This window comes from Macaca thibetana, chromosome 19 (genome assembly GCF_024542745.1).
Source record: "Macaca thibetana thibetana isolate TM-01 chromosome 19, ASM2454274v1, whole genome shotgun sequence".
Taxonomy (NCBI): Eukaryota; Metazoa; Chordata; class Mammalia; order Primates; family Cercopithecidae; genus Macaca; species Macaca thibetana.
In genome coordinates, this window is record NC_065596.1 from 30,640,246 (window position 1) to 30,663,522 (window position 23,277).

General features: G+C 52.0%; 1 protein-coding gene across 4 annotated transcripts in view; it reads right to left on the bottom strand.

Annotated features, from left to right (window-relative positions):
* VRK3 (VRK serine/threonine kinase 3) overlaps nt 1-23,277 on the bottom strand; it is a 49,520-nt gene that overhangs the window by 11,112 nt on the left and 15,131 nt on the right. For 3 of the 4 annotated variants that reach the window (XM_050771508.1, XM_050771504.1, XM_050771507.1), the window contains 9 exons: nt 21,463-21,612; nt 19,766-20,065; nt 13,054-13,118; nt 10,047-10,113; nt 7,750-7,834; nt 7,378-7,483; nt 5,450-5,542; nt 2,045-2,177; nt 761-881 (listed from right to left, as the gene is read on the bottom strand). In XM_050771508.1, coding sequence (XP_050627465.1) covers nt 761-881; nt 2,045-2,177; nt 5,450-5,542; nt 7,378-7,483; nt 7,750-7,834; nt 10,047-10,113; nt 13,054-13,118; nt 19,766-20,065; nt 21,463-21,612 — 1,120 coding nt within the window. The remainder of the gene's footprint in view (nt 1-760; nt 882-2,044; nt 2,178-5,449; nt 5,543-7,377; nt 7,484-7,749; nt 7,835-10,046; nt 10,114-13,053; nt 13,119-19,765; nt 20,066-21,462; nt 21,613-23,277) is intronic. The other variant, XM_050771505.1, reaches the window with a different exon arrangement.

Consider the following 23,277-nt stretch of genomic DNA (forward strand, 5'->3'; position numbering starts at 1 on the left):
CCCACTGTCCCTGGTGCTGAACCCACATCCCTAGCACTTCCCTTTTGTGTACCGTCGCCTGCTGTCCTTGGTGCTGAACACACCCCCCAGTGCCTCCCTTTTACGCCCAGCTGCCTGCTGTCCCTAGTGCTGAACCCATATCCCTAGAGCTCCCTGTGTCCAGCTGCTCAATGCCCTTAGTGTTCAATCTCACCCCAGAACTTCCCCATATGTTCCACTGTCCACTGGCTTTGGTGCTGAATGTTTAAACCAGCAACGGTAAGACCTGGTGGTTTACACACAGAGGTGAAGGCACTGATCTGGTGGTGTGAACACTGGATGGGGGGTGCTACCAGTGCTGAGACAGGGCCTGGGCCTGTCCTGCTCAGGTTGCCTGCGTGTTTGTAATGAATGAGTCACGGTGCCCCACACATGACGAGCATTTTCTACGAGCCAGGCCCTGTGCTAAGTGCTGTGTATACCTGACTTCCCTGAACCCTTGTGCAGTCCCGTAAGGTGGGCGCTAGTAGGAGACCATCTCATGGAGAAGGATAATGAGGCTTGCAGACGTTAACACCCCACAGTGGTGGGGCCAGAGTCCAAGCCCAGGCAGCGTGGCTCCGGAACACCTGCCTCGCCTGCTTCGTGGACAGTGCAGCACATGTCTGTGCAGCTCAGAGGACTTGGGCTCTGCTAGATGACACTTCCCTTTCCCGCCTGCCCCCAGCTGGGCTCTGGGCTTCTGCCCACCTGCAGGGGTTCTGCTGACCCCCCGACTCACTTCTGTTTTTGCTTCATGATGTCCTCAGTGTTAGGAAGGCAGTTTGTCCATGGCAGAAACCCGTAGAGCCACTTCAGCATGCAGTAGCCCAGGCTCTGGAGGTCGCTGCGGCGGGAGGGCCCTGGGAAGGGAAGGGTAGAGGTGGCACCTCAGTCTGGATGCTCCATTCACCAGTGCGTCCACCCCCTTCCTTCCCCTCTCTCACTGACTCAACCACGCGCTCATGCACTCAGCATTCCAGCCATATGGGCTGTCTCCTCTGCTCATTCACTTTCATGAGTAGGCAGAAGCTGACTCTTATTCTCATTCTGACTTACTTTCACTCAACCATCCCCTCAGCCTCTTTCTTCAGGTCACCCTCATCCACTCTTCTCTCATTCATGCACTCATTCAATCCTCAGCATCCGTGTGCTGGGCTCAGCTGATTTCTGAAAACTCAGACTGGGATCTTATCGGGTCCCAGCCCATGACAGCCTTGTTGGGAGACAGCTATGGTGTGGGACTACCTGAGTGACAAAGGACACAGAACACATGGGAGCCCAGGAGGATGGGTACCAATCCCAGCTTCAGTGGGGAAGTGCCGGGAGACCCGGATGGTGTATTTTCCTTATGCTTCCTGAGCATAAGACAATGCTTAATTTAGACAACGCTTTGTGTAAGCACTCGACAAGCACTACTTGTTGTCCGTGCTGGCCTTCCACCACCCGATGCTGGGGGCAGGGGTACCTTCCCTGCCCTGGAGGAGCTCAGTCTGGTGGGAGGACGTGGCAAGCATGTGGACGGCCATGATATAAAGGGATGTGAGAAAGAGGGGCTCAAGAAATCTGCCCCGGGCCCTCTTCCCACTCTCTACACTTTCCCTGGATGATCCCATCTTCTCCCAGGGCTTCGGCTGATAAACTCCCGAGATACTGCAGAGCCTCTGCCCAGATTTCCCTCCCACATTCCAGACGTGGTGGCCAACCACCTCCTCAAACAGCCCCTCCTGGATGACTCCTAGGCAACTCCCATCTTTCAAGTCTACGCCAGATCCTGAATCCCAACCTCTGGAACTCAGGGCTCCCCAGTGCCCAGCCTCCCACTGTCCTTGGTGCTGAACCGCTAACCAACCCCCACCCCCCACCCCCCACAGTGGTCAGGACGCTGTCTGTGGTCCTGATCCGTCCTGGCGCCCTTAGTGCCTGTCCTGTGTGGCCACCTGCTGTCTCTGGCTGTGAACTCCTAGAGCTGCCCTTGTATGAGAAGCATGTCTCCATGGTCCCAAACCCTTCCCTGGCCTCGTACCGCATCCCTTGTGCAGGTCCATGCTAATGAACTCAAGGTCCCCCTCGTGAGGGCTCCTGCTGCCTTCCACGTAGGCCACATGTTTGCCACTCGGGCAATAGCGGAAGGCGAAGCCATAGCCTGCCAAGGTCACCTGTGGACACAGGGAGAAGCCATACAGATTGGAGGTGAGGAGCACAACTGAAAACAACCATTCCATCAAAGATGACATTTTTCACTAATAAAACTAAGCCATGCTCATAGCAAAAACGATGTGAAGTAAAAAAAACCCCAACCAGCCATCATATTTCCTCCCAGCCCCTAAAACCCACTGCTCAGAAATAACCACTAGTAACAGTTTCTTATGCACCATTCCACATTTTTTTTTAATAACCAGGTAACATATATGGATGGGGAGGGGCTCTTGTTTTCCAGAGGCCTCACACCAGACCTGTTGGACACCAGCACTTAACACTTTAACAGCGGTTCTGGGCATTAACTCTGGGGCCAGATGGCCTGGGTTCAAATGCCAGCTCAGCCCGCTGGTGGCGGTACAACCTTGGGAAAGCTATACTACTCTCTGCTATGATTTCTCATTTGTAAAATGATAATAGTCCCCACCTCAAAGGGTTCTTACGAGGCTTAACTAAGTTTAAAACAAAAGTTAAATGCTTTCTGCCTGATACACAAAGTTAACTAAATCTTCTTTCAAAAATATTTATTTCGAGATGGGGTTTCACTCTGTCACCCAGGTTGGAGTGCAGTGGCGCGATCACGGCTCACTGTAGCCTCCTAGGCTCCAGTGATCCTCCCACCTCAGCCTCCCGAGTAGCTGGGACTACAGGCATGCGCCACATGCCCAGCTGATTTTTTGTATTTTTTGTAAAGATGGGGTTTTGCCCTGTTGCCCAGGCTGGTCTTGAAACCCTGGGCTCAAGTGATCCTCCTGCCTTGGCCTCCCAAAGCACTGGGATTACAGGTGTGAGCCACTGTACCCAGTTCATGTCTTTTTTTTTTTTTTTTTTTTTTTTTTTTTGAGACGGAGTCTCGCTCTGTCTCCTAGGCTGGAGTACAGTGGCCGGATCTCAGCTCACTGCAAGCTCCGCCTCCCGGGTCCACGCCATTCTCCTGCCTCAGCCTCCCGAGTAGCTGGGACTACAGGCACCCGCCACCTCACCTGGCTAGTTTTTTTGTATTTTTTAGTAGAGACGGGGTTTCACCGTGTTAGCCAGGATGGTCTTGATCTCCTGACCTCATGATCCACCCGTCTCGGCCTCCCAAAGTGCTAGGATTACAGGCTTGAGCCACCGCGCCCGGCCCCATGTCTTCTTTTCAATGGCTGTATCTTATTCCACCATATGGATAGTGGAGAACTGTTGGTTTTGTCTATGTAAGACCTATACACTTCCCCTGCTCCCTGTTTTTCTGTTCAGTTTGTGGTGTTCATTTATATATATATATATATTTCTAAGTTTTGAGACAGGGTCTCGCTTGGTCACGCAGGTTGGAGTGCAGTGGCACGATCATGGTTCACTGCAGCCTCAATCTCCTGGGCTCAGGTGATCCTTCTACCTCAGCTTCCCAAGTAGCTGGAACCACAGGTGTGTGCCACTACACCTGGATAGGTTATTATTTTTTATTTTGTAGAGACGAGATTCCCTATGTTTCCCAGGCTGGTCTCGAACTCCTGGGCTCAAACGATCCTCCCACTTTGGCCTCCCAAAGTGCTGGAATTAGAGGCGTGAGACACGGGACCTGGCCAGGATGGCCATTTTTATGTGGCAACTTGACTGGGCCATGGGGTGCCCAGACATTTGGCCAAACCCTATTCTGGGAGTGTCTATGAGGGTGTTGTGAAAGAGACAAACATTGGGGTTTGTAGACTAAGGCAGATTATTCTCCCTAATGTGGGTGGGTCTCATTCGATCAACTCAAGATGTGAAGAGAATAAAAAGCTAAGTAACCAGAAGCTCCTCTTCCCTGACTGCTTGAGCTAGAACATTGGTCTTTTCTTGTCTTTGGACTGGAACTGAAACAACCCCTCTTTCTGGGTCTCAAGCCTGCTAGCCTTTAAACTGAAACTCACATCATTGGCTCTCCTAGGTCTCCAGATTGCAAACTGAAGATCTCAGGACTGCTTAGCTTCCATTATCTTTTTTTTTTTTTTTGAGACGGAGTCTCGCTCTGCCGCCCAGGCTGGAGTACAGCGGCGCGATCTCAGCTCACTGCAAGCTCCGCCTCCTAGGTTTACGCCATTCTCCTGCCTCAGCCTCCTGAGTAGCTGGGACTACAGGCACCCACCACTGTGCCCGGCTAGTTTTTTTGTATTTTTTTTCAGTAGAGACGGGGTTTCACCGTGTTAGCCAGGATGGTCTCGATCTCCTGACCTCATGATCCGCCCGTCTCGGCCTCCCAAAGTGCTGGGATTACAGGCTTGAGCCACCGCGCCCGGCCAGCTTCCATTATCAATGAGCCAATTCCTTGTAATAAATCTCTACACACACACACACACAGACAGACACACGCACACCCTGCCAGTTCTGTTTCTCTGAAGATTCCTAATGCTTAGTTCCAGGATTTTCATCTGGGATAGTCTCCCCCGACTTCTCAGTCCACGCAGTTCAGGTCTGTTTCTGCCGGGGCTGCTGAGCTTTGGGGATTTAAGCCTAATCTGCTGGTGGCGATTTTCTCACCAGGAGGAACAAGTCTGCCTGACAACGAGCAGTGAGAAGCACGAGCCCAGAGACAGGAGAGCTGGCTTCAAATCTTAATTTTGTTCTTAATTCTTAATCATTCAAGTTCAAAATCATTCTTAATTTTGTTCAGAGGGTAAAAATAGCATCTTGTTTTAAGTTACATCTCTATGATTACTAAGGAGGTTGAATATCTTTTTTCTTTTTTTTTTTTTTTTTGAGACAGAGTCTCGCTGTGTCGCCCAGGCTGGAGTGCAGTGGTGCGATCTCGGCTCACTGCAACCTTCGCCTCCCGGGTTCACGCCATTCTCCTGCCTCAGCCTCCTGAGTAGCTGGGACTATAGGCGCCCACCACGATGCCTGGCTAATTTTTTGTATTTTTAGTACAGATGGGGTTTCACCATGTTAGCCAGGATGGTCTCGATCTCCTGACCTCGTGATCCGCCTGCCTCGGCCTCCCAAAGTGCTGGGATTACAGGCATGACCCACCGTGCCTGGCCATACCTTTCATATTATTTAGTTAGCCTGTGATTTTGTTTTTTAAGAATTGCTTTTCTTATCCTTTGCCCATTTTCCTACTAAGTTACTTCTTATTTATTTGAAGGAGCTCTTTATATATGATGGACAACAATCCTTTGTCTGTAATAAAGCACTGTGAAATAAATAGAGGTTTGGAGACAGATGGGAACCTGAGCCCAGAGATCTTCCGGAGTAGGCAGGAGCTGGCTCTTACCTGACTCCGGTCCTCTGGATCCACAAAGATATTTTCAGCTGTCACATTTCCATGAACATACTCATTCTCATGGAGGAACTCCAGGGCATCCAGCTGGGGGAAGAAGCAAGCCAGTGTCTGCACAAGCAGTAAGACTAACACAGCCTCTGGTGCAGACTGGGGCAGGGAGCCCCACTATTAAGGCCTGGGGTCGTCTGGCACTGTGACTGGGGGTTAAACCTGACTAAATCTGGGGCAGCATGAGGAGCCCGCTGTGATAGCACATTAAGCATGCCTCTAATCAGGCTGTCAGGGAGCTCACCAGTTGAGCTAATGCGTGGCTTCCTATATTTCTCTCTCAGCTGATGGCAAACTCAGGAGAGGGAGAAGGGGTTAATGTCTGTCTGCAAAAATGACTCAGCACCTGTGAATATCAAAAGAGCTCTTCTCACCTGTCCTAGAGAGCAGAAATCAACCTTGTTAAGCAATTTATATCTTGATCTCCAGCTCCAGCTGTCCCACTGAGCTCCAGACTTTTTTTTGGGGTGTGTATATATACATATTTTTGAGACAGGGTCTCATTCCTGTTGCCCAGGCTGTAGTGCAGTGGTGCAATCACTGCTCACTGTAGCCTTGATTTCCCAAGCTCAGGTGATCCTCCCACCTCAGCCTCACAAGTAACTGGGACTACAGGTGCGCACCACCACACCTGGCTAATTTTTTCTAGTTTTATTAGAGAGGGCATTTTGCCATGTTGCCCAGGCTGGTCTTGAACTCCTGAGCTCAAGTGATCCACCTGCCTCGTCCTCCCAAAGTGCTGGGATTACCAGCGTGAGCTGCTGCACCAGGCCAACTCTTCAACTGTGTCTGCTGCCCGAGTATCAGCTACATTCCGATCATATCCCCAACACTCTTTGACCCCAGGGCCAAAGTTCTGCTCGTTCTCCTTCTATAGACTCTCCATCCCCAGGGCCCGGGACCCTCCTCAGCCTTGTCCTCTCCAAATGGACCCTCACTCAGATTCTTCTCCCCATTCCAGTCCCTCCCCACATGGCCCCTGAGGGCCTTTCTGTACCCAGAGCTGACCCTGCCCTCCCCTAATCCCCGCACTCTTGTGGCTCTCCAGTGCCCTCAAGACAGATCCCAGCCCCCTCAGCCTGCTGTGCGAGGCCCTTTGTGATGTGGTCATTGCTGGCCTGTCCACACCAACTCCATCTCTCCCCACTGCAGGGCCATAGTGCAGATACTGAACATAAAGACCTTAGGACTCAGCATGTCGCTCCCTTGGTTATGTCCATCCCTCCAGCCATGCAAACTGGGCCCTCTTATTCTCCATCACAGCACGGGCCACTTCTACTCAGAGCACTCGTCATAGTTCGTGCAACTGTTTGATTTACTGTTGGCCCCTCCCACTAGACTGTGAGCTCCAAGACACAGAAATCATGTTTGTGCTGCTCCCTGCTCTGCACCCAGCCCTGGGGACAGCATCTGGCACCCAGCAAGTGCCTGATGAATATTTAATGAGGATGAATGAATGAATTAATGAACAAATGCCATATGCTCTCTATTCCACATAAGCCTTGCTCCAGCTGTATCCTTGGCCGAACCATCCTCTCATCTATCCTCTGCCTCTTCCACCCAGCACCTTGCTATTTCCACTCATCCTGAGTCTTGGCTAAGAAACACCCTCCACCAGGAAGCCTAATCTAAGCCTTCAGTTTGAGCATTGGAGGGGCTCCTTCCTCCAATGCTCATGGCCCCCCAAGGGCCCTCCACAGGACTGACCCCCCAACATCCCGGCTCTAACCGCCTGCCATGTCAGTGAGCCAACCCCTAGTGTGCGGCGGAGGGAGGTGGGGGCCGGATGTGTCAATGACTGAAGAGCCTGCTAAACTAGGATCTGACGCGCCCTCCCTGACGCAGCAGCTCAGCGACTTCTGGGTACGCACCAGCCGGCAGGCCACCTGCAGCACAGACCTCTCTGACAGCACATGCTCTGGGCTGACATCCAGGGCCGACTGAAGGCTCCTCCCCAGGCTGGGTAACACCAAGAACCTGGAAGACACAAGCACCCCAGGAGGTGGGCGATGAACAGGTGAGAGAGGAGAACTGGCTGCCCAGGATGGACTGTGGCGGGGGCTGCAAGGTCCTGGTCCCAGGTGAGATGAAAGGTTCTGACTGGCTGGGCAGCAAACTGGGTCAAAACTACGAGAAGGTAGGAAGAACTGGCCCACAGCTTCGGGGTCCCAGCCATGCCTGGACTCACGACAGGAAGAGGAGGAAAGGGGCCGGTGAGGCAACCAGTGAGTAGAGCAGCTCACCTGTATTTGTCCTGGTGAACACCGAAACCCATGCAGGTAGGGATGGCCAGTTGCGGGGTCGAGTACAGCTTCTTCCACTTGTTGACTGCGGAAAACAGGGGCTTGAAGTTAGAACACAGCCAGTCCCAAGCCCATGGCAATAAGAGCCAGTTCTCAGAGCAGAAGCACAGAGTGCCCAGACCGCCTCTGAGTCTCCTTGTCGGAGATGACAACATTGTGGGTGGGTGACTGTGGGAAGGGGCTGGTGATGGCGCAGGCATGGGTGATGCATGAACGTCTGTGATCCAGGTCTGTAGGTGATGGGGTGAACATGGTGGTTCTGGAGGAAGTGTATACAAATCTGGAGTGCAGAGATGGGATAATGACAGGGTTACTTCCGAATTCACACATAGAGCTAACAAGATCAACACGTGTCTAATCTAGCCATGACATCACCAGAATGTGCCTCTGCCTGTCTTCCAGATGTCAGCAGGGTGGACCAGAACCAATGGCAGCTGACGCTAGTTTAACAGCTGGCTGTCCAGGGAAGTCAGTCCTGATGGGTAGCATTTGCTAATTTCTTTTTTCCTTTTTTTTTTAAGACGAAGTTTCACTACGTTGCCCTGGCTGGAGTGCAACAGCGCAATCTTGGCTTACTGCAACCTCTGCCTCCTGGTTTTAAGCGATTCTTCTGCCTCAGCCTCCTGAGTACCTGGGATTGCAGGCGTCTGCCACCAGACCTGGCTAATCTTATTTATTATTTATTTTTTTGAGATGCAGTCTTGCTCTGTCGCCAGGCTGGAGTGCTGTGGTGTGATCTCGGCTCACAGCAACCTCCACCTCCCAGGTTCAAGCGATTCTCCTGCCTCAGTCTCCTGAGTAGCTGGGATCACAGGCACGCGCCACCACGCCCAACTAATTTTTGTATTTTCAGTAGAGACAGGGTTTCACCATGTTGGCCAGGATGGTCTCGATCTCCTGATCTCATGATCTGCCCACTTTGGCCTCCCAAAGTGCTGGGATTACAGGCGTGAGCCACCACGCTCAGCCCTTTTTTTGTATTTTCAGTAGAGATGTTTTGCCATGTTGGCCAGGCTGGTCTTCAACTCCTGACCTTCGGTGATCCACCCACCTCGGCCTCCCGAAGTGTGGGGATTACAGGCGTGAGCCAGCACACCCGGCTGCATTTGCTAATTTCTGCAGTGTAAATACTCCTGCTATGGCCACCTCCAAGCTACCAACATGACATGACTGGAGGTGGGTCGGGGAGACGCACAGCGGCAGCCGCCATGCGGCATTCTTTCCACACAGAGACAACAGTGCACACAACCTCACTGGCAGAGATCACAGGACATGTAGGGAAATAATTAGAAAGTGATGAGTTTCTGAGGGTTCATTACTTTTGTTTTGAATATATTTGTAAGATTATCTAATTTATTTATTTTATATATTTTTTGAGACTGAGTATCACTCTATCGCCCACGCTGGAGTGAAGTGGCATGATCTCAGCTCACTGCAACCTCCACCTCCCAGGTTCGAGTGACTCTCCCGCCTCAGCCTCCCATGTAGCTGAGATTACAGGCACATGCCACCACGCCTGGCTAATTTTTGTATTTTTAGTAGAGATGGGGTTTCACCACGTTGGCCAGGCTGCTCTCGAACTCCTGATCTCAGGTGATCCACCCACCTCAGCCTCCCAAAGTGCTAGGATTATAGGCGTGAGCCAACACGCCCGGTCTATATAATTTAATTGCTAATACTAGCTATATGTATCTACCAGCTTGCCATCTTCCTGAAAATTTAATTTTTTTTTTTTTGAGACAGGGTCTGGCTCTGTTGCCCAGGCTGGAGTGCGGTGGCACAATCACAGCTCACTGCAACCTCCACCTCCCAAGCTCAAGCAATCCTCCCACCTCAGCCTCTTGAGTAGCTGGAATCACAGGCGCATGCCACTACACCCGGCTAATTTTTATATTTTCAGTAGCGATAAGGTTTTGACATATTGCCCAGGCTGGTCTCAAACCCCCGGGCTCAAGTGATCTGCCCACCTCAGCCTCCCAAAGTGCTGGGATTATAGGCGTCAACCCACACCCAGCCTGAAAATGTAATACTTGGCTTCCAAGAGCTGGTGTGAGCCAGCCACAACACACACTGAGGCCTGAGGGGTGACAGGACTCAGGTTATGGGCACAGATGGGAGCAAACCTGGGCCTATAATCTAAACCCACCCTTCTCACGCCAGCAGGTAGAAGCCAGGGGCTGTGACCACGTTGGCGTCCCCCTCACTCTCCCCTCCTTGCCCAGTTCCCTGCCAGGTACCTTGCAGAGGCTTGGCGGCCCGCTGGAAGAAGTTCTGCTCATTGAACAAGCGCCCATCCTTGGCATCCTGGTGGGGGACAGGAGAGGCAGAAGGCTGTCACACTGAAGTCTCAGACAAGGGCCCCCAGTTCCCACTGGCAATTTATTACTCCCTCGATGATGAGGTTCCTCATCGAGTCCCCACATCAGAGCCAGATTCCTCAGGTACTACACACAAACACACATCAGAGACTGCGAGCTACCTCCCGGTACCCAGGTTTCTTTTCTAAGAGCCACAGTGTTTCCTAGAATGTGGCGTTCAGTTTAAAAACTACGTTTCCCAGCCTCCTTTGCAGTGAGGAACGACCACATGACCAAGTTCTGGCCAATGAGGATGTGAGCAGAAGAAACGTGGGCAACTTCCAAGTGATGCCCTTAAAGAGCTTTCCTTTCCTCTTCTGTTCCAGCTGGCTGCAATGCAGATGTGATGGTGGAAGCTGAAGCAGCCACTACAGCCCAAGAGATGCAGGTTATGCGTTGAAAATGTTGGTGCAAAAAGACAGAAGGAAACAGGGCCCCTTGTTTATAAAATCATCATATCAGCTCTGGAAAACTGCCCCTGATTTTAAGTGAAAAAGCAATAAAAATATCATCTTGCTTAAGCCACTATTAATATTGGGTATTTGTTAAAAATGACACCAATGGCCAGGTAGGGTGGCTCAAGCCTGTAATCCCAGCACTTTGGGAGGCCAAGGCAGCTGATGGATCACTTGAGGTTAGGAGTTCTAGATCAGCCTCGCCAACATGGTGAAACCCTGCCTCCACTAAAAATACAACAATTAGCCAGGCGCGGTGGTGCGTGCCTGTAATCCCAGTTACTCGGGAGGCTGAGGCAGGAGAATTGCTTGAACCTGGGAGGTGCAGATTGCAGTGAGCCAAGATTGTACCTTCAGCCTGGGTGACAGAGTGAGACTCTGTCTCAAACAAACAAACAAACAAAAACAACACCACCACCAAATATTTTAATTAAAACACAACTCGTGCAGCTGGGTTCTTAAGAGTACAGAGTTGGCTGGGCACAGGTGGCTCACCCCTGTAATCCCAGCACTTTCGGAGGTGAAGGTGGGAGGATCACTTGAGCCCAGGAGTTCCAGACCAACCTGGGCAACACAGGGAGACCTCATCTCTATCAAAAAAAAAAAAAAAAAAAAAAAAAATCAGCTGGACGTGGTGGTGCATGCCTGTGGTCCCAGCTACTTGGGAGGCTGAAGTGGAAGGATCACTTGAACCTAGCAGACCGAGGCTGAGTGAGCCTTGATTGCACTGCTGCACTCCAGCCTGGGCGACAGAGAGAGACTCTGTCTCAAAACAAACAAAAACCCAAAAGAATTAAATGACATGATGCTTGTGACACTCAGCCCAGGGACTGTCACATAATAGGTTCTCAATAAGCAGGTGCTGCTACTGGTCATTAGTGAGCCTAGCTCCCTGCCCCAGCTCCTCTTCTTGTCCTTCCTTTTCCCTTTTTGCGTCCTGGAGTCCTCCCCACGATGCCGGCGAAGCCCATAGTGACTGACACGAGCGACATGGGCACAGCCATGTAGGCCCTGAGCAATCTCACGTGGTGTATTCATGCCTGCCCCACTCTCCCAAGGGGGCAGCTCCTTCAGGGCAGCAATTGGGTCTGACCCATCTCTGCAGAAGTCCCCAGCACTCAGTTCACAGGAGGCTGCAGGAAAGGCTTGGTGAATGAATGAATAAATGGATGGATGAACACCACTGGGCATTCAGCCCTGACCTTTCGAATGCTTCAGAACAGAGCTGCCTTCCCAGTGGATGGGAGGGTGAATGTTCTCTGGTCAGCCGGGTGCCCTGTGCTCCCCTCCCAGTCCATCCCTCTTCCTGATGGGACTGGGACATGGCACGGCCCCCGCCAGACTGGGAGCTTCTCCAGGGCTGGGCCTGGGGCCAACTCTTCATCCCCGAGTTTTGAGCCTCAGGAAATGCTGATGAGATTAGATGCACGAACAGAGAGCAAGGCTGTATTTCTAGGATGATGAGTGTAATTACAGTAGTAATAACAGGAACAGCTCAGGTTGATGGGGTGCGTACTGTGCCAGGCACACCTGAACCACGCAGAGAAGCATTAAATGGGACACGGTAGCTGCCCCGCTGGGAGGATTCAATGAAGCAGTGCTTGTGAAACACAGCCTGGCTCAGGCCATGCCAGGCTCTCAAAGCAGGTGCTACCCATCACTAGTGAGCCCAGCTCTACAGCCCATGCTCTGACCCACTCTCATGGTCTCCATCTAGGGCGGAGGGAGGGCAACCCACCCAGCTGTCCCTGGTTTTCTGGGGTGGGAGACAATTTGGATAAACAAAAAGAAAATAAAAGTCACCCGTAATCCCAGCACCCAGGGATGATGGCGGGGTTATGAACCATGATGATGCCCTTCTGTTAGGCACCTCCTCTGTGTGGAAGGCAAGACTCACCCTCGTGGCCACTCTCCCTTTCTCTTTGTTTCCTTTTGGCCCCACCCTCGAGCGCACATGTCCGAAAGCTGAAACTCATGCTTTGCCCCTGATGTGTGATTTCACTGAATCCTCAGCACGAGGACCCCATCTGATGGGTTCTCTGTTGGACCCCACACCCAGCACGGTGATACACAGTAGGTGCTCGATATGTGCACACTGCGAGGCTGGTGGTAGGGGGCAGGTGGGCCACACCCTGTGGGTATCAGTGGCTCCATTTCATGGATGAGGAAACTGAGTTCTGAGGGGGATGGGCTTGCCCAGGTCACACAGCCGGGGAGCATCAGAGCCAGACTCGGGTGGATCCAACTGTCGGTTTCTAACACCCTGGGATGATGGACAACTAGGTGCCTGCCCTGCCCACGGATTCATTGCTCCTTGCAGGTGGGGACCCTGGTCCCCAATCGAGCTCTCCCAGCGAGGGGCTCAGAAGTCAAGGATGTGTTTGTGAAAGTCCCTCCCCTCCAAGCTGCCCCCCACCTGCAGGGTCACTTACCAGTTTAAGCGAGAACTTTTGCTTCTGGAGTTCTGAGTCATAGGCGAGGGCGGAGGTGGGTGCAGCTATGGGGGAACAAACAAGGGAGCGAGGTTATAACCGCAGGGAAGGTCAGGGTCATCGTCCCCAAACTTCCCAGCAATGAGGAGCGGCTCTGGTGCCCTGGTTCCGACAAGGTCAAGCGCACTCTTGGCTCTCACGACCTGCTGCTTCCTAGTTTTAAATAAGCTTCCTCTCCCTCTTTCTCTCTGTCACTATCCAGCCGTGCAGGAAGGGTTAATGCAGCAGGCTTGAGGCGGCTCTCCTGGCAAGGTCTGGGAGCCTGGATTCTGGCAGGGCTCCCAGAATCCCCTAAAGTGAGTGAGGCTCGCTGAGCCTAAACTGCTTGTGCAATCACTGTGGTTTCTGTGCAACGCCTTCTTTCCCCTGGGGAACCTGGAATGCGGATACATGTCAGACAGAGGGGGTCACATGAGCTCCCCAGTAACAGCCCTGGGCACTGAGCCTCTGAGGAGCTTCCTGGTGGACAGTTTCCACGTACTGTCACAGCCTGTGGCTGGGGAATTAGGGGCGTCCTAGTGCAGAGTGACCTCATCCAAGGCCACATCCCAGGGTGACCCAGGTCCAATGATTAAGGTGGACATAAAGGCCCAGCCTCTCCTGGCCCAACACAGACCCACGCTGAAGGACCACTTCTGCTCCAGAGCCCCGCAGGGTCGGCTGCGGCCATCACTGGGCTGCATCACAACGCCGCCTCCCGCTCTGCCCCGCCTGCTTCCTTACCCCCTCCCTACAGCGCCGCCTCCCGCTGTGCCCCGCCTACTTCCTTACCCCTCCCTGGGTTCTGATCCCTGAGGCAGCTCCCCATAAGCACCCTGCCTGCTTGTTCCTCGACAGAGCCTGCTCCAGGAGCCCTTACTGTTCATTTACAGACCCCACCACGTCTCCGGCCCTGTGCTAAGTGTGGGCTTCACATGCATCATTCCATCTGACAGACGAGAAGAGGAGAGAGGCCAAGAAACGCCAGGCTGGCCAGGGTTCAAACCCCAGCTCCTCCCTCCACTCTGTGTGACTTTGGGCCTCCATTTGCATGTCTGTAAGATCGGAGCAATAAGGCCTACCCGGAGACTGGCTGCAAGGACTCAACAGACAGGCAGGAGTAAGAGCAGCACCAGCGATGTGTGCAGCAAGAGTCTGCGTCCCCCTGCACGCACACTGCTCGGTGAGCCCACTCAGCCCAGAGCCCAGCACGGAGCCTGGCGTGTCAGGATTGCTCCACAGGTGACAGCTTTAAAACATCCCCATAACACCAGGGCTCCGCAGCTGGGGAGTGGCAGAGCTGGCTCGACCTGGGTCTCCCTAATCCCAAAGCCCGTGAGCTGAGCTACTGTTGCCCGCGCACCCTAACTCATGCTGGTGTCCCTCCTTCCTCTGCTCTCATCGCTCCCACCCTCCCTTCACCATCGAGGCTGGTATCATCTCAGACACTGGGCTGAAGGACGGGGGGTGACAAAGTCACCAAGAAGCCGTCCTTGCCCTCAAGAAGCTCCAGCTGCAGCAGGGTTGGGAGCCAGCTCTACACATTCAAGGCCAAGGGTGCTCTGAGCCCAAGGGAAGAGAGAGAGACTTATGCAGGACCCACATCTTGGGGAAAGACAGGTCCTTTCCAGCTGTGGGGAGAGCACTGGGGGGATCATGCTGGAGCAGGAGCAGGCGGTGACATCATGACCAAGCATCCGCCCCTGTCTGGAACCCAGGCACAGGAACAGTACCTGTCTCTCAGAGGCACCATGAGGTCAATGACAATGCATACATGCCTGGCACTCAGAGGCAGGCAGGAAAAGCCGGCAATTTGATACAATTTTCCTGCACTGCTTTGCAGATTATAGTAGGCTTTTCTCTTTAACTTTTTTAACTGGCCCTGCTGCCAACAGCCTGGAAAGCTAGCTGGGCAATTTCCAATGTAGAGGGAGTCAAGGGAGGCCAGAAGGGAAAAAGGGCTTGGCCAAGAAAAGGGCTTGGCCACGGGCCCCAACGGAGACGGGCCACAAGCCCAGGGCTCTGGACTCTGTGATCTGGGGTGGCAGATCTGGGTTTCTGCTGGACAGAAACCTGACACATGGAAAAACTCGACGTGTGCCAAATGAAGACCTGGGCCTGCCAGGCAGGCAGGTGAGCGCCTCCCCTTGCCCAAGTCAGCCGGTCCTGAACTTAGAGCAGGAGCACTGTTCTGGGACTCATCCTGACCCTAACACCAGGGAGCATGTACACGGCGCTGGCTATTTTCCCGGCATCACTCTACTCATTTCACTCTCCTGACTGCAGCCCTGTGAGGGCAGTAGCATTACCATCTCCCCTTTGCAGATGAGGAAACTGAGGCACAGGGTCCCGCTGTCATTTGAAAGGTCAAGCAACAAGTGGCCAGCAGAGGCAGCCCAGCCCACTGCTGAGCTCCAGGGTGCCCCATGCCTTCTACCTCCCGAGGCCCTGCTGGGGCCCCTGACTGACTTCTCCTTTCCGGCCTCCAGAAGGAACCAGCAGAGCCAACACCTAAACTCCGTACCCAGTGATTCTGGACTGCTGGCCTCCAGAGCTGCAGGAGAATAAGCATGTGCTGTGTTAAACCACTCACCGTGGTAACTTGTTACAGCGGCCACAGGAAGCTAACACAAGCCCCACCTTCCATCCGTGAAGGCAGAGGCTGTGGAGGGCAGCATGTGCCTGACCCTGAGCTGCTGCTCATGGACAGTTCTCCCCAGCGCGCCACAGTGAGCAGCTGCAGGGACTCATGTGACTGACGACAGATGGTGGCTCCCCCACACAGCTCCGGGGAGGCCCAGGAGTATGACATTATAATTCAGTACTGGACAGAGAGATAAGGTTTAATCAAGTGCTTAGAGCATGGCGCAGAGTGGGATAAAAGTGTCCACTGCTCGAATAACCGTAACGATTCAGCTTGTTCTTGTTTTATCATTATTGCTTTAAGCTACGGGACATACAACTCCACCACCTCTTCTCGACTGGTGCAAACTGGCAGAAGTAAAGGGCGATTTGCTCTGGGGCGATGCCACCCGATGGTGGTGTGACCCAAATGCAAGCTCTGCATCAGCAGCGTCTTCACCAGCCCCGCTCCCCCTGCACAGTGTCTGTGACGGCACCGTGGCCAGGCACACGGTAGGTGCTGCTTAAGGATCCACTGAGCCGCCGGGCGCAGTGCTCACGCCTGTAATCCCAGCACTTCGGGAGGCTGAGGCAGGAGTATGGCTTGAGGCCAAGAGTTTGAGATCAGCCTGGCCAACATAGTGAGATCACCTCTACTTTAAAAAATAAATAAATAAAGGGACTGCTGAAGGAATGGATGACTCAGGCAGGTTGGGCGCTGGGGTTTGCTATTTTTATCAAACAATCCGAGTCATAAAAGGCAAAACCGAAACCACACTGGCCCAGAGTAGCCCCTTCCTGTGCTTTCACTGTGGGTTTCCGGGGAGGGCAAGTGTGGTTTCTTCTCTCAGGAGCTCCTGGCCCAGTGTGTTTTCCTCTCCTTCTCCCTCTTCCTTCCCCGCCCTCCTGCCCTCTCCCCGCTCTGCCCTCTCCCCTCAATCTCTTTCTCACGGTTGGTTTTCATCCCTCTCCCTTTCTCCTCGATCTGTGCTCCTTGGCCCCTCATTCCTTCTCATCCAGATGCCTTCTCGCTCTTTCTCCCCAACCTCTCCTTCTGCTTTCTCTCCCATTCTTGGGAGAAGCCAGAGTGCCTGCGTTCAAATCCCAGCTCTACAACTTCCAGGCTGTGTGCCTTTGGACAAGCAGCTTCCCCTCTGTGCCCCAGCTGTAGGATGGGTAATACGGGTGCCTATCTCACAGTGTGGCTGGCAGCATTACATGGGTAAGACACAGAGAGTTCCCAAAGTGTCTGGCGTGGGATCCTGCCCGTAATCCCAGCACTTTAGGAGGCTGAGGTGGGAAGATTGCTTGAGCCTGGGAGGTTGAGGCTGCAGTGAGCCGTGACTGTACAACCGCACTCCAGCCTGGGTGATGGAGCAAGACTCCATCTCTTAAAAATAAAAGTGCTGGTACAGGCGAGTGCTCCCTAGGTGTTAGCCACGGCCCTCTTTCTCTTGCTCCTGCTTGGTCTTGGTCACACTCTTTGCCCTCTCCGTCACCTTTCCTGGCCCTGCCTATCTGTCCCTGTTATTAACACTGCCTACCTCTGCCTCGGAACGATCCTGTACAGTTTTCCAAGTGCTTGGCCTCCATCTCCTATCATCATTTGAGCCAACAGCCCAAGGAGACAGGGGGCAAGGCTTCATCTCACTTTTCCAGTGGGGGACATCAAGGCATAGAGTGCCTGAGCGGTTCGCTGGGGCTCCCTCAGCGTGTTGGAGCCAAGTCAGGACTCAGATTCGGGGCTGTCTGAAATACCAGCTGTCCTGCCCGCCCGCCCATACTCCAAGGCAGGGATGGCCAATGGAAGGTTCAAAATTGCCCACATGCTTGTCTGGCCAGTGGGCACTTCCAAATCAAAGATTTCCTATCGAAATCCAGGTTTCAAGCTTTTCCTAGAAAACCTGGAAGATTCTGGAGCCCAGAGCCTAGCTAATAATTGACACCTCTGGGATCCATGTTCTTCATGTATAAAATCAGGATAGGGATAGTACTGATACCCTAAGGCTGTGGTGAGAATGTAGCAGACCTCTGTCCATCAAATAACTTGTAAGCAAATATTCACGGCAGCGTTACTCCTAACAGCCCACAGTGTAAACAACCCAAACGCCCATCAGCTGCTGAGTGGCTAAGCCACACGGGGTGCTCCCATACCGTGGAATATCACGCAGTTGTAAAAGGACTGTGGCAGTAACGCGCCACGGCACAGATGCAACTTGGGCACATGCTGCTGAGTGAGGGATGCCAGACACAAGAGGCCACACAGTGTAGGACTCCGCTTCTGTGAACACCCAGAAGGGGCAAATCCACAGAGGGAGAAAGGCGGTTAGTGGCTAACAGTGGATGGGAGGAGAGAGGAATGGGAATGATGGCTCAAAGGTACTGGGTTTCTTTTTGGGGTGACAGAAATGTCCTGGAATTAAATAGTGATGATGGTGGCACAACACTGTGAATATCCTGAAGGCCACTCAGTTGCACCCTTTAAAAGAATGAATTTTTGTGGTCACTTATGCCTGTATTCTCAGCACTTTGGGAGGCCGAGGCAGGTGGATCACTTGAGGTCAGCAGTTCAAGACCAGCCTGGCCAACATGGTAACACCCTGTCTCTACCAAAAATACAAAAAAAAAAAAAATTTAGCCAGGTGTGATGACACGTGCTTGTAATCTCAGCTACTCGAAAGGCTGAAGCAGGAGAATTGCTTGAACCCAGGAGGTGGAGGTTGTAATGAGCTAAGATCGCGCCACTGTACTCCAGTCTGGGCGACAGAGCAAGACTCTCTCTCTCAAAAAAAAAAAAAAAAATTAATTAATTAATTAAATAAAATAATAATAAAAGAATAACTTTTTTTTTTGAGACGGAGTCTCGCTGAACAACGTCTTTTTTTTTTTGAGACATAGTCTCGCTCTCTCACCCAGGATGGAGTGCAGGGGTGCAACCTCGGCTCACTGCAAGCTCCACCTCCCTCGTCACACCATTCTCCCGCCTCAGCCTCCCAAGTAGCTGGGACTACAGGTGCCTGCCACCATGCCCAGCTAATTTTCGTATTTTTAGTGGAGATGGGGTTTCACCGCGTTAGCCAGGATGGTCTCTATCTCCTGACCTCATGATCCGCCCACCTCGGCCTCCCAAAGTGCTGGGATTACAGGTGTGAGCCACCGCGCCCAGCCAATAAAAGAATAACTTTTATGTGAGTTTTATCTCAATTAAAAAGCTCCAAAAAGAAAGGAAAAGAAAAACCCATGTAAAGTGCTTAGAACAGGCCTGGCCTTGCAGAAGCACTCAATATTTAGTACAGTTAATACTAACACTACTGCCATAATTATTTTCCTCATTGTAACAGAGTCTGGGTTTTTCAGCCTCATGCCTCCCTCCTCCCCTTCCATTCCACACCTGGGCAAGCGGATGAGCAAGCCTGAGTGCTCCCTCCTTTGGGGTCTGCATCCATAAGACTCAAACCATGCATGGTGTTGGCCTGTGTGGCGGAACCCTCAGCCCAGCCCCACCCCCAACTACAATGAAACACCTGGCCAGTCTCCTTTCCTCACTCTCAAGGCATCTCAGATCTGCGAGGGAGGCCTGCCTGCTCTCCGCAGAGCCCCCCATTATATAAGCAATAAACCTCTCCTATCTTGTTGGTGCGTGTGTGACATCATCAACCTTGACGTTTCAACCAAATCTTAGGTGGGGATCCATCCTCTCTCTGCACACGGGCCAGAAAACAATCATCCTTAGCACGCAGCCCCTGGGCCTCCCACATGCCAACAGCAGGCGGGCTGAGAAGGGGCACACTTCACACAGGGCACATGCCTTGCAACTGGCCGCAGTCCCCACCACGCCCAACTGCCTTACTCCAGCCTGCCGCACTCATTCCCACTGTTGCCCGGCCCTGCAGGTGGGTAGGCGCAGAGTCCTAGGTCTAAGAGAAAGTTGCCTAGCGGCAGGTCTGCAGCTAGGGACATGGCTTCCATTCCCATTCTCAGGAAGGGGTCCCCTCCCACTGTCCTGGTGCTGAGACGACCCAGTCCCCGGCTGCCCATGGACAGAGCGTACCTTCATAGAGAATGCCCTGGTCGTCCCTGGTCTGGAGGAACTTCAGCTTCCACTGTCGCCCACTCTTGTCTGTCAGCACTGTCCCTATGGGCAAAGCTTCAAGTGAGGTGGTCACCCGGCTCCGCTTCAGCGTCTGAGGGCTCCGCTTCAGCGTCTGAGGGCTCCGCTTCAGCGTCTGAGGGCTGCAGCTGGTCTTCTGAGGGCTCTGCTTGGTCTTCTGAGGGCTGCAGCTGGTCTTCTGAGGGCTCTTCCTGGTCTTCTGAGGGCTGCTTTTGGGGGTTGGGGGTCTGCTCCCAGAGCCTGCAGGAGGATGGTAAGAATAAAGCAAAAGCACCATCCAGGAGAGAAAAGTTGGATGGGCAGTGAAACAGTATGCAAACTACTGTTCCTTTATGAATTCGTTCATTCAACAAACACTTCCTTGGACCTTCTATGAGTCAGGCCTTTGAGTGATGACACTGGGGTACAAGATAGGAGTCGGACCTGCATCCTTCCCTCAGGAGTGCCCAGTTTGGTGGGCAAGTCTACTCTAGACACAGCCAGTCAGATGCGGGTCTGAGACAGCGCAGCACAGACAGATATTAGGGCCCAAAAGAGAAAGAGATCCTGCCTGGAGAAGTCAGGGTAAGCTTCCTGGAGGAAGGGATTAGTTAGAGTTGGGTCTTGTTGGATGAGTAGAAGTTTGCCAGGGAAAAAAGGACATTCTAGACATTTACGCAAAAACATCCTGAAAAAGGACTCAGTCCTGAGATAGAAAGGGGCCAAAAAATTTGTTAGACCAAAGCCCTGCCCTGGAAGGGTTCCTAGACTGGCAAGAGAATGGGGCGGTGTGGTGGCACACAGATTTGGACACAGGAAAAGACATCGTTTACTCCGTTCCTCCCACCCACCATCCCCTAAAGGCAAGTAATGGCAAGAGGCCTCCAGGCGCAGAGGATAATGAGGAGCAAAGGCGACACCTCACACTGCCACTGCGGCTATGGCTTCGGATCCAGGGGCCCAGCGAACAGAAGGAACACAGTCCTCAGGCCTCCCGTGTCCTGGGCACTGGCTGGGCACAGGGAATATACACAAGTTGTGCTGGGTCCTTGCCTGCAAAGGGCCCCCAGTCCAGAAAGTGAGGCAGAAAGGCCCGTGGAGCCTACAGTGACATGCGCTCCAATGAAGGCTGCAGCAGACATGGGGGATGCCAGACAAAGAGGCTGGAAAGAGGCTCTGGTGGACGATGAGGAGCTCTGGATGCGAGCCTACAGCACTCAAGAGAAGCTTCCTAGAGACCAGACCGGCTGAGTGGCAGTACACAAGGCCAAGACGGAAGGTGAGAGTGTCCTGGGCTGAGGGAACAGGCTTAGCAAAGACCAAGGTTAATCCCCAAAAGTGTTTTCTGGGCAAAGACTGTGTTGAGGGCTAAAGCAGGAACCAGGCCACACAGATGCCAGACTGAAGAGTTTGGTCTGAAGGCACCAGGAACAGTAGGAGGCTGTGTGCAGGGAGAGGCCAGGGCAGCTCTGGGTGCCAAAAGACCCATCTGGGGCCATTCAGAGGCAGACTGGAGGGGGAGATGGGAAGCTGGAGTCAGAGAACAGGCAGAGATGGACGATGCGTGAGCCAGGACTGTGGCAGTTTTGTCCCAAAGATCATTAGACAACCCAACTTTGCTCCACTTAGAGTCAGGCCAGATGGACCTTAACTCTTACCTTTGGATCTCTCAGAGGAACTCAGAGTATCTTCAGACTCAGAACTGTCACCATCTGAGAATAGGGATAATCGGGGAGAGGTGACGGTGCTGGACCACTTCACTTTCTTAGGAGAGGTTTCAAAACTGGAGTTCAGCCCTCTCTTTGAGCCTAAAGAAAGGCAGACAAAACGCAGACTGGAGTTACAAAGGCCCCTTTGCAGGCTCCACTGGACTGGGAGCCCTGAGGTTATATTCAGCTATGCTCTTCTCTTTGGCCCTCAACACCAATTCTTGCTTCTTCTATCACATAAATATCTAAGTAAACTGTTCCTCTTAGTTGTTCTCACCTTCTTAGGTCTTAGTCTCTCTTGTATCTTCCAGCACTTTGCCACTCTGTGTCCTTTCTATATAATTTCTTTATATGTACGTATATTTGAGATGGAGTCTCACTCTGTTGCCCAGGCTGGAGTGCAGTGGTATGATCTTGGCTCATTGCAACCTCTGCCTCCTGGGTTCAAGCAATTCTCCTGCCTCAGCGTCCCAAGTAGCTGGGATTACAGGCATGCATCAACACATTCAGCTAATTTTTATAGTTTTAGTAGAGACAGGGTTTCACCATGTTGGCCAGACTGATCTTGAACTCCTGACCTCAAGTGATCCACCAGCCTCAGTCTTCCAAAGTGTTCGGATTACAGGCATGAGCCACCATGCCCAGCCTCTTCCATGTAATTTCTTAAAATTTATCTTCTGGTTAACTAATTCTCCCTTCAGCTATGTCTAGTCTGCTGTTTTAACCACCCACTGAGGTTCTGATTACAACGATTATATATATACACACACACACATATTTATATACACACACACATATACATATACACACAATGATTGCATATATATATACACATACATATATATACATATATAGACACATACATATACATATATACATATACAATCATTAGAGTTTTTATTTGGTTCCTTCTCTTATTTGCCTGTGCAACTTTAACCTATTCCTTCATTATACTTTCAATTTGTTATTTTATTTATTTAAATGTATTAAGCATGTTTTGTAAACATTCTCATCTATTAATTCTAAGGTCTGTGGTCTTGGCAGGTCTGATTCTGTAGTTTGCTGTTTCTGCTGACTCTCAGGCTAGCTTATTTCCAGGTGTCTTTGTAAATCAACAGAGACTGGTGCTTATGTTCCTTGGACATTGACCTGTGGTAATTCCCTAAGGTTTGTCTTTAAAGGACGTTTTCCAAGAGAAGATTTGTTTATATCAGGCAGGGAGTGGTACCCACATCTCACCACTTTAAGTTAAATGTTCAGCTTGCATTTTGGGGGACCACACAGATCAGTGTGAATTCTGGCTCCAAACTGGTGAGAATGTAAATTCTTGATTAGGAATTCTCATAGAAGGCTGGGTGTGGTGGCTCTGCCTGTAATCCCAGCACTTTGGGAGGCTGGGGCGGGTGGATCGCCTGAGGTCAGGAGTTGAGGCCAGCCTGTCCAACATGGTGAAACCCTGTCTCTACTAAAAATATAAAAATTAGCTGGGTGTGGTGGCAGGTGCCTGTAAACTCAGCTACTTGAGAAGCTGAGGCAGGAGAATCACTTGAACATGGGAGGTGGAGGTTGCACTGAGCCAAGATTACACCACTGCACTCTAGCCTGGGTGACAGAGCAAGACTGTTTCAAAAAAAAAAAAAAAGGAATTATCAAAGAAGACATTCCTCCTTTTTTTTTTTTTTTTTTTTTTTTTGAGACGGAGTCTCGCTCTGGCACCCAGGCTGGAGTGCAGTGGCCGGATCTCAGCTCACTGCAAGCTCCGCC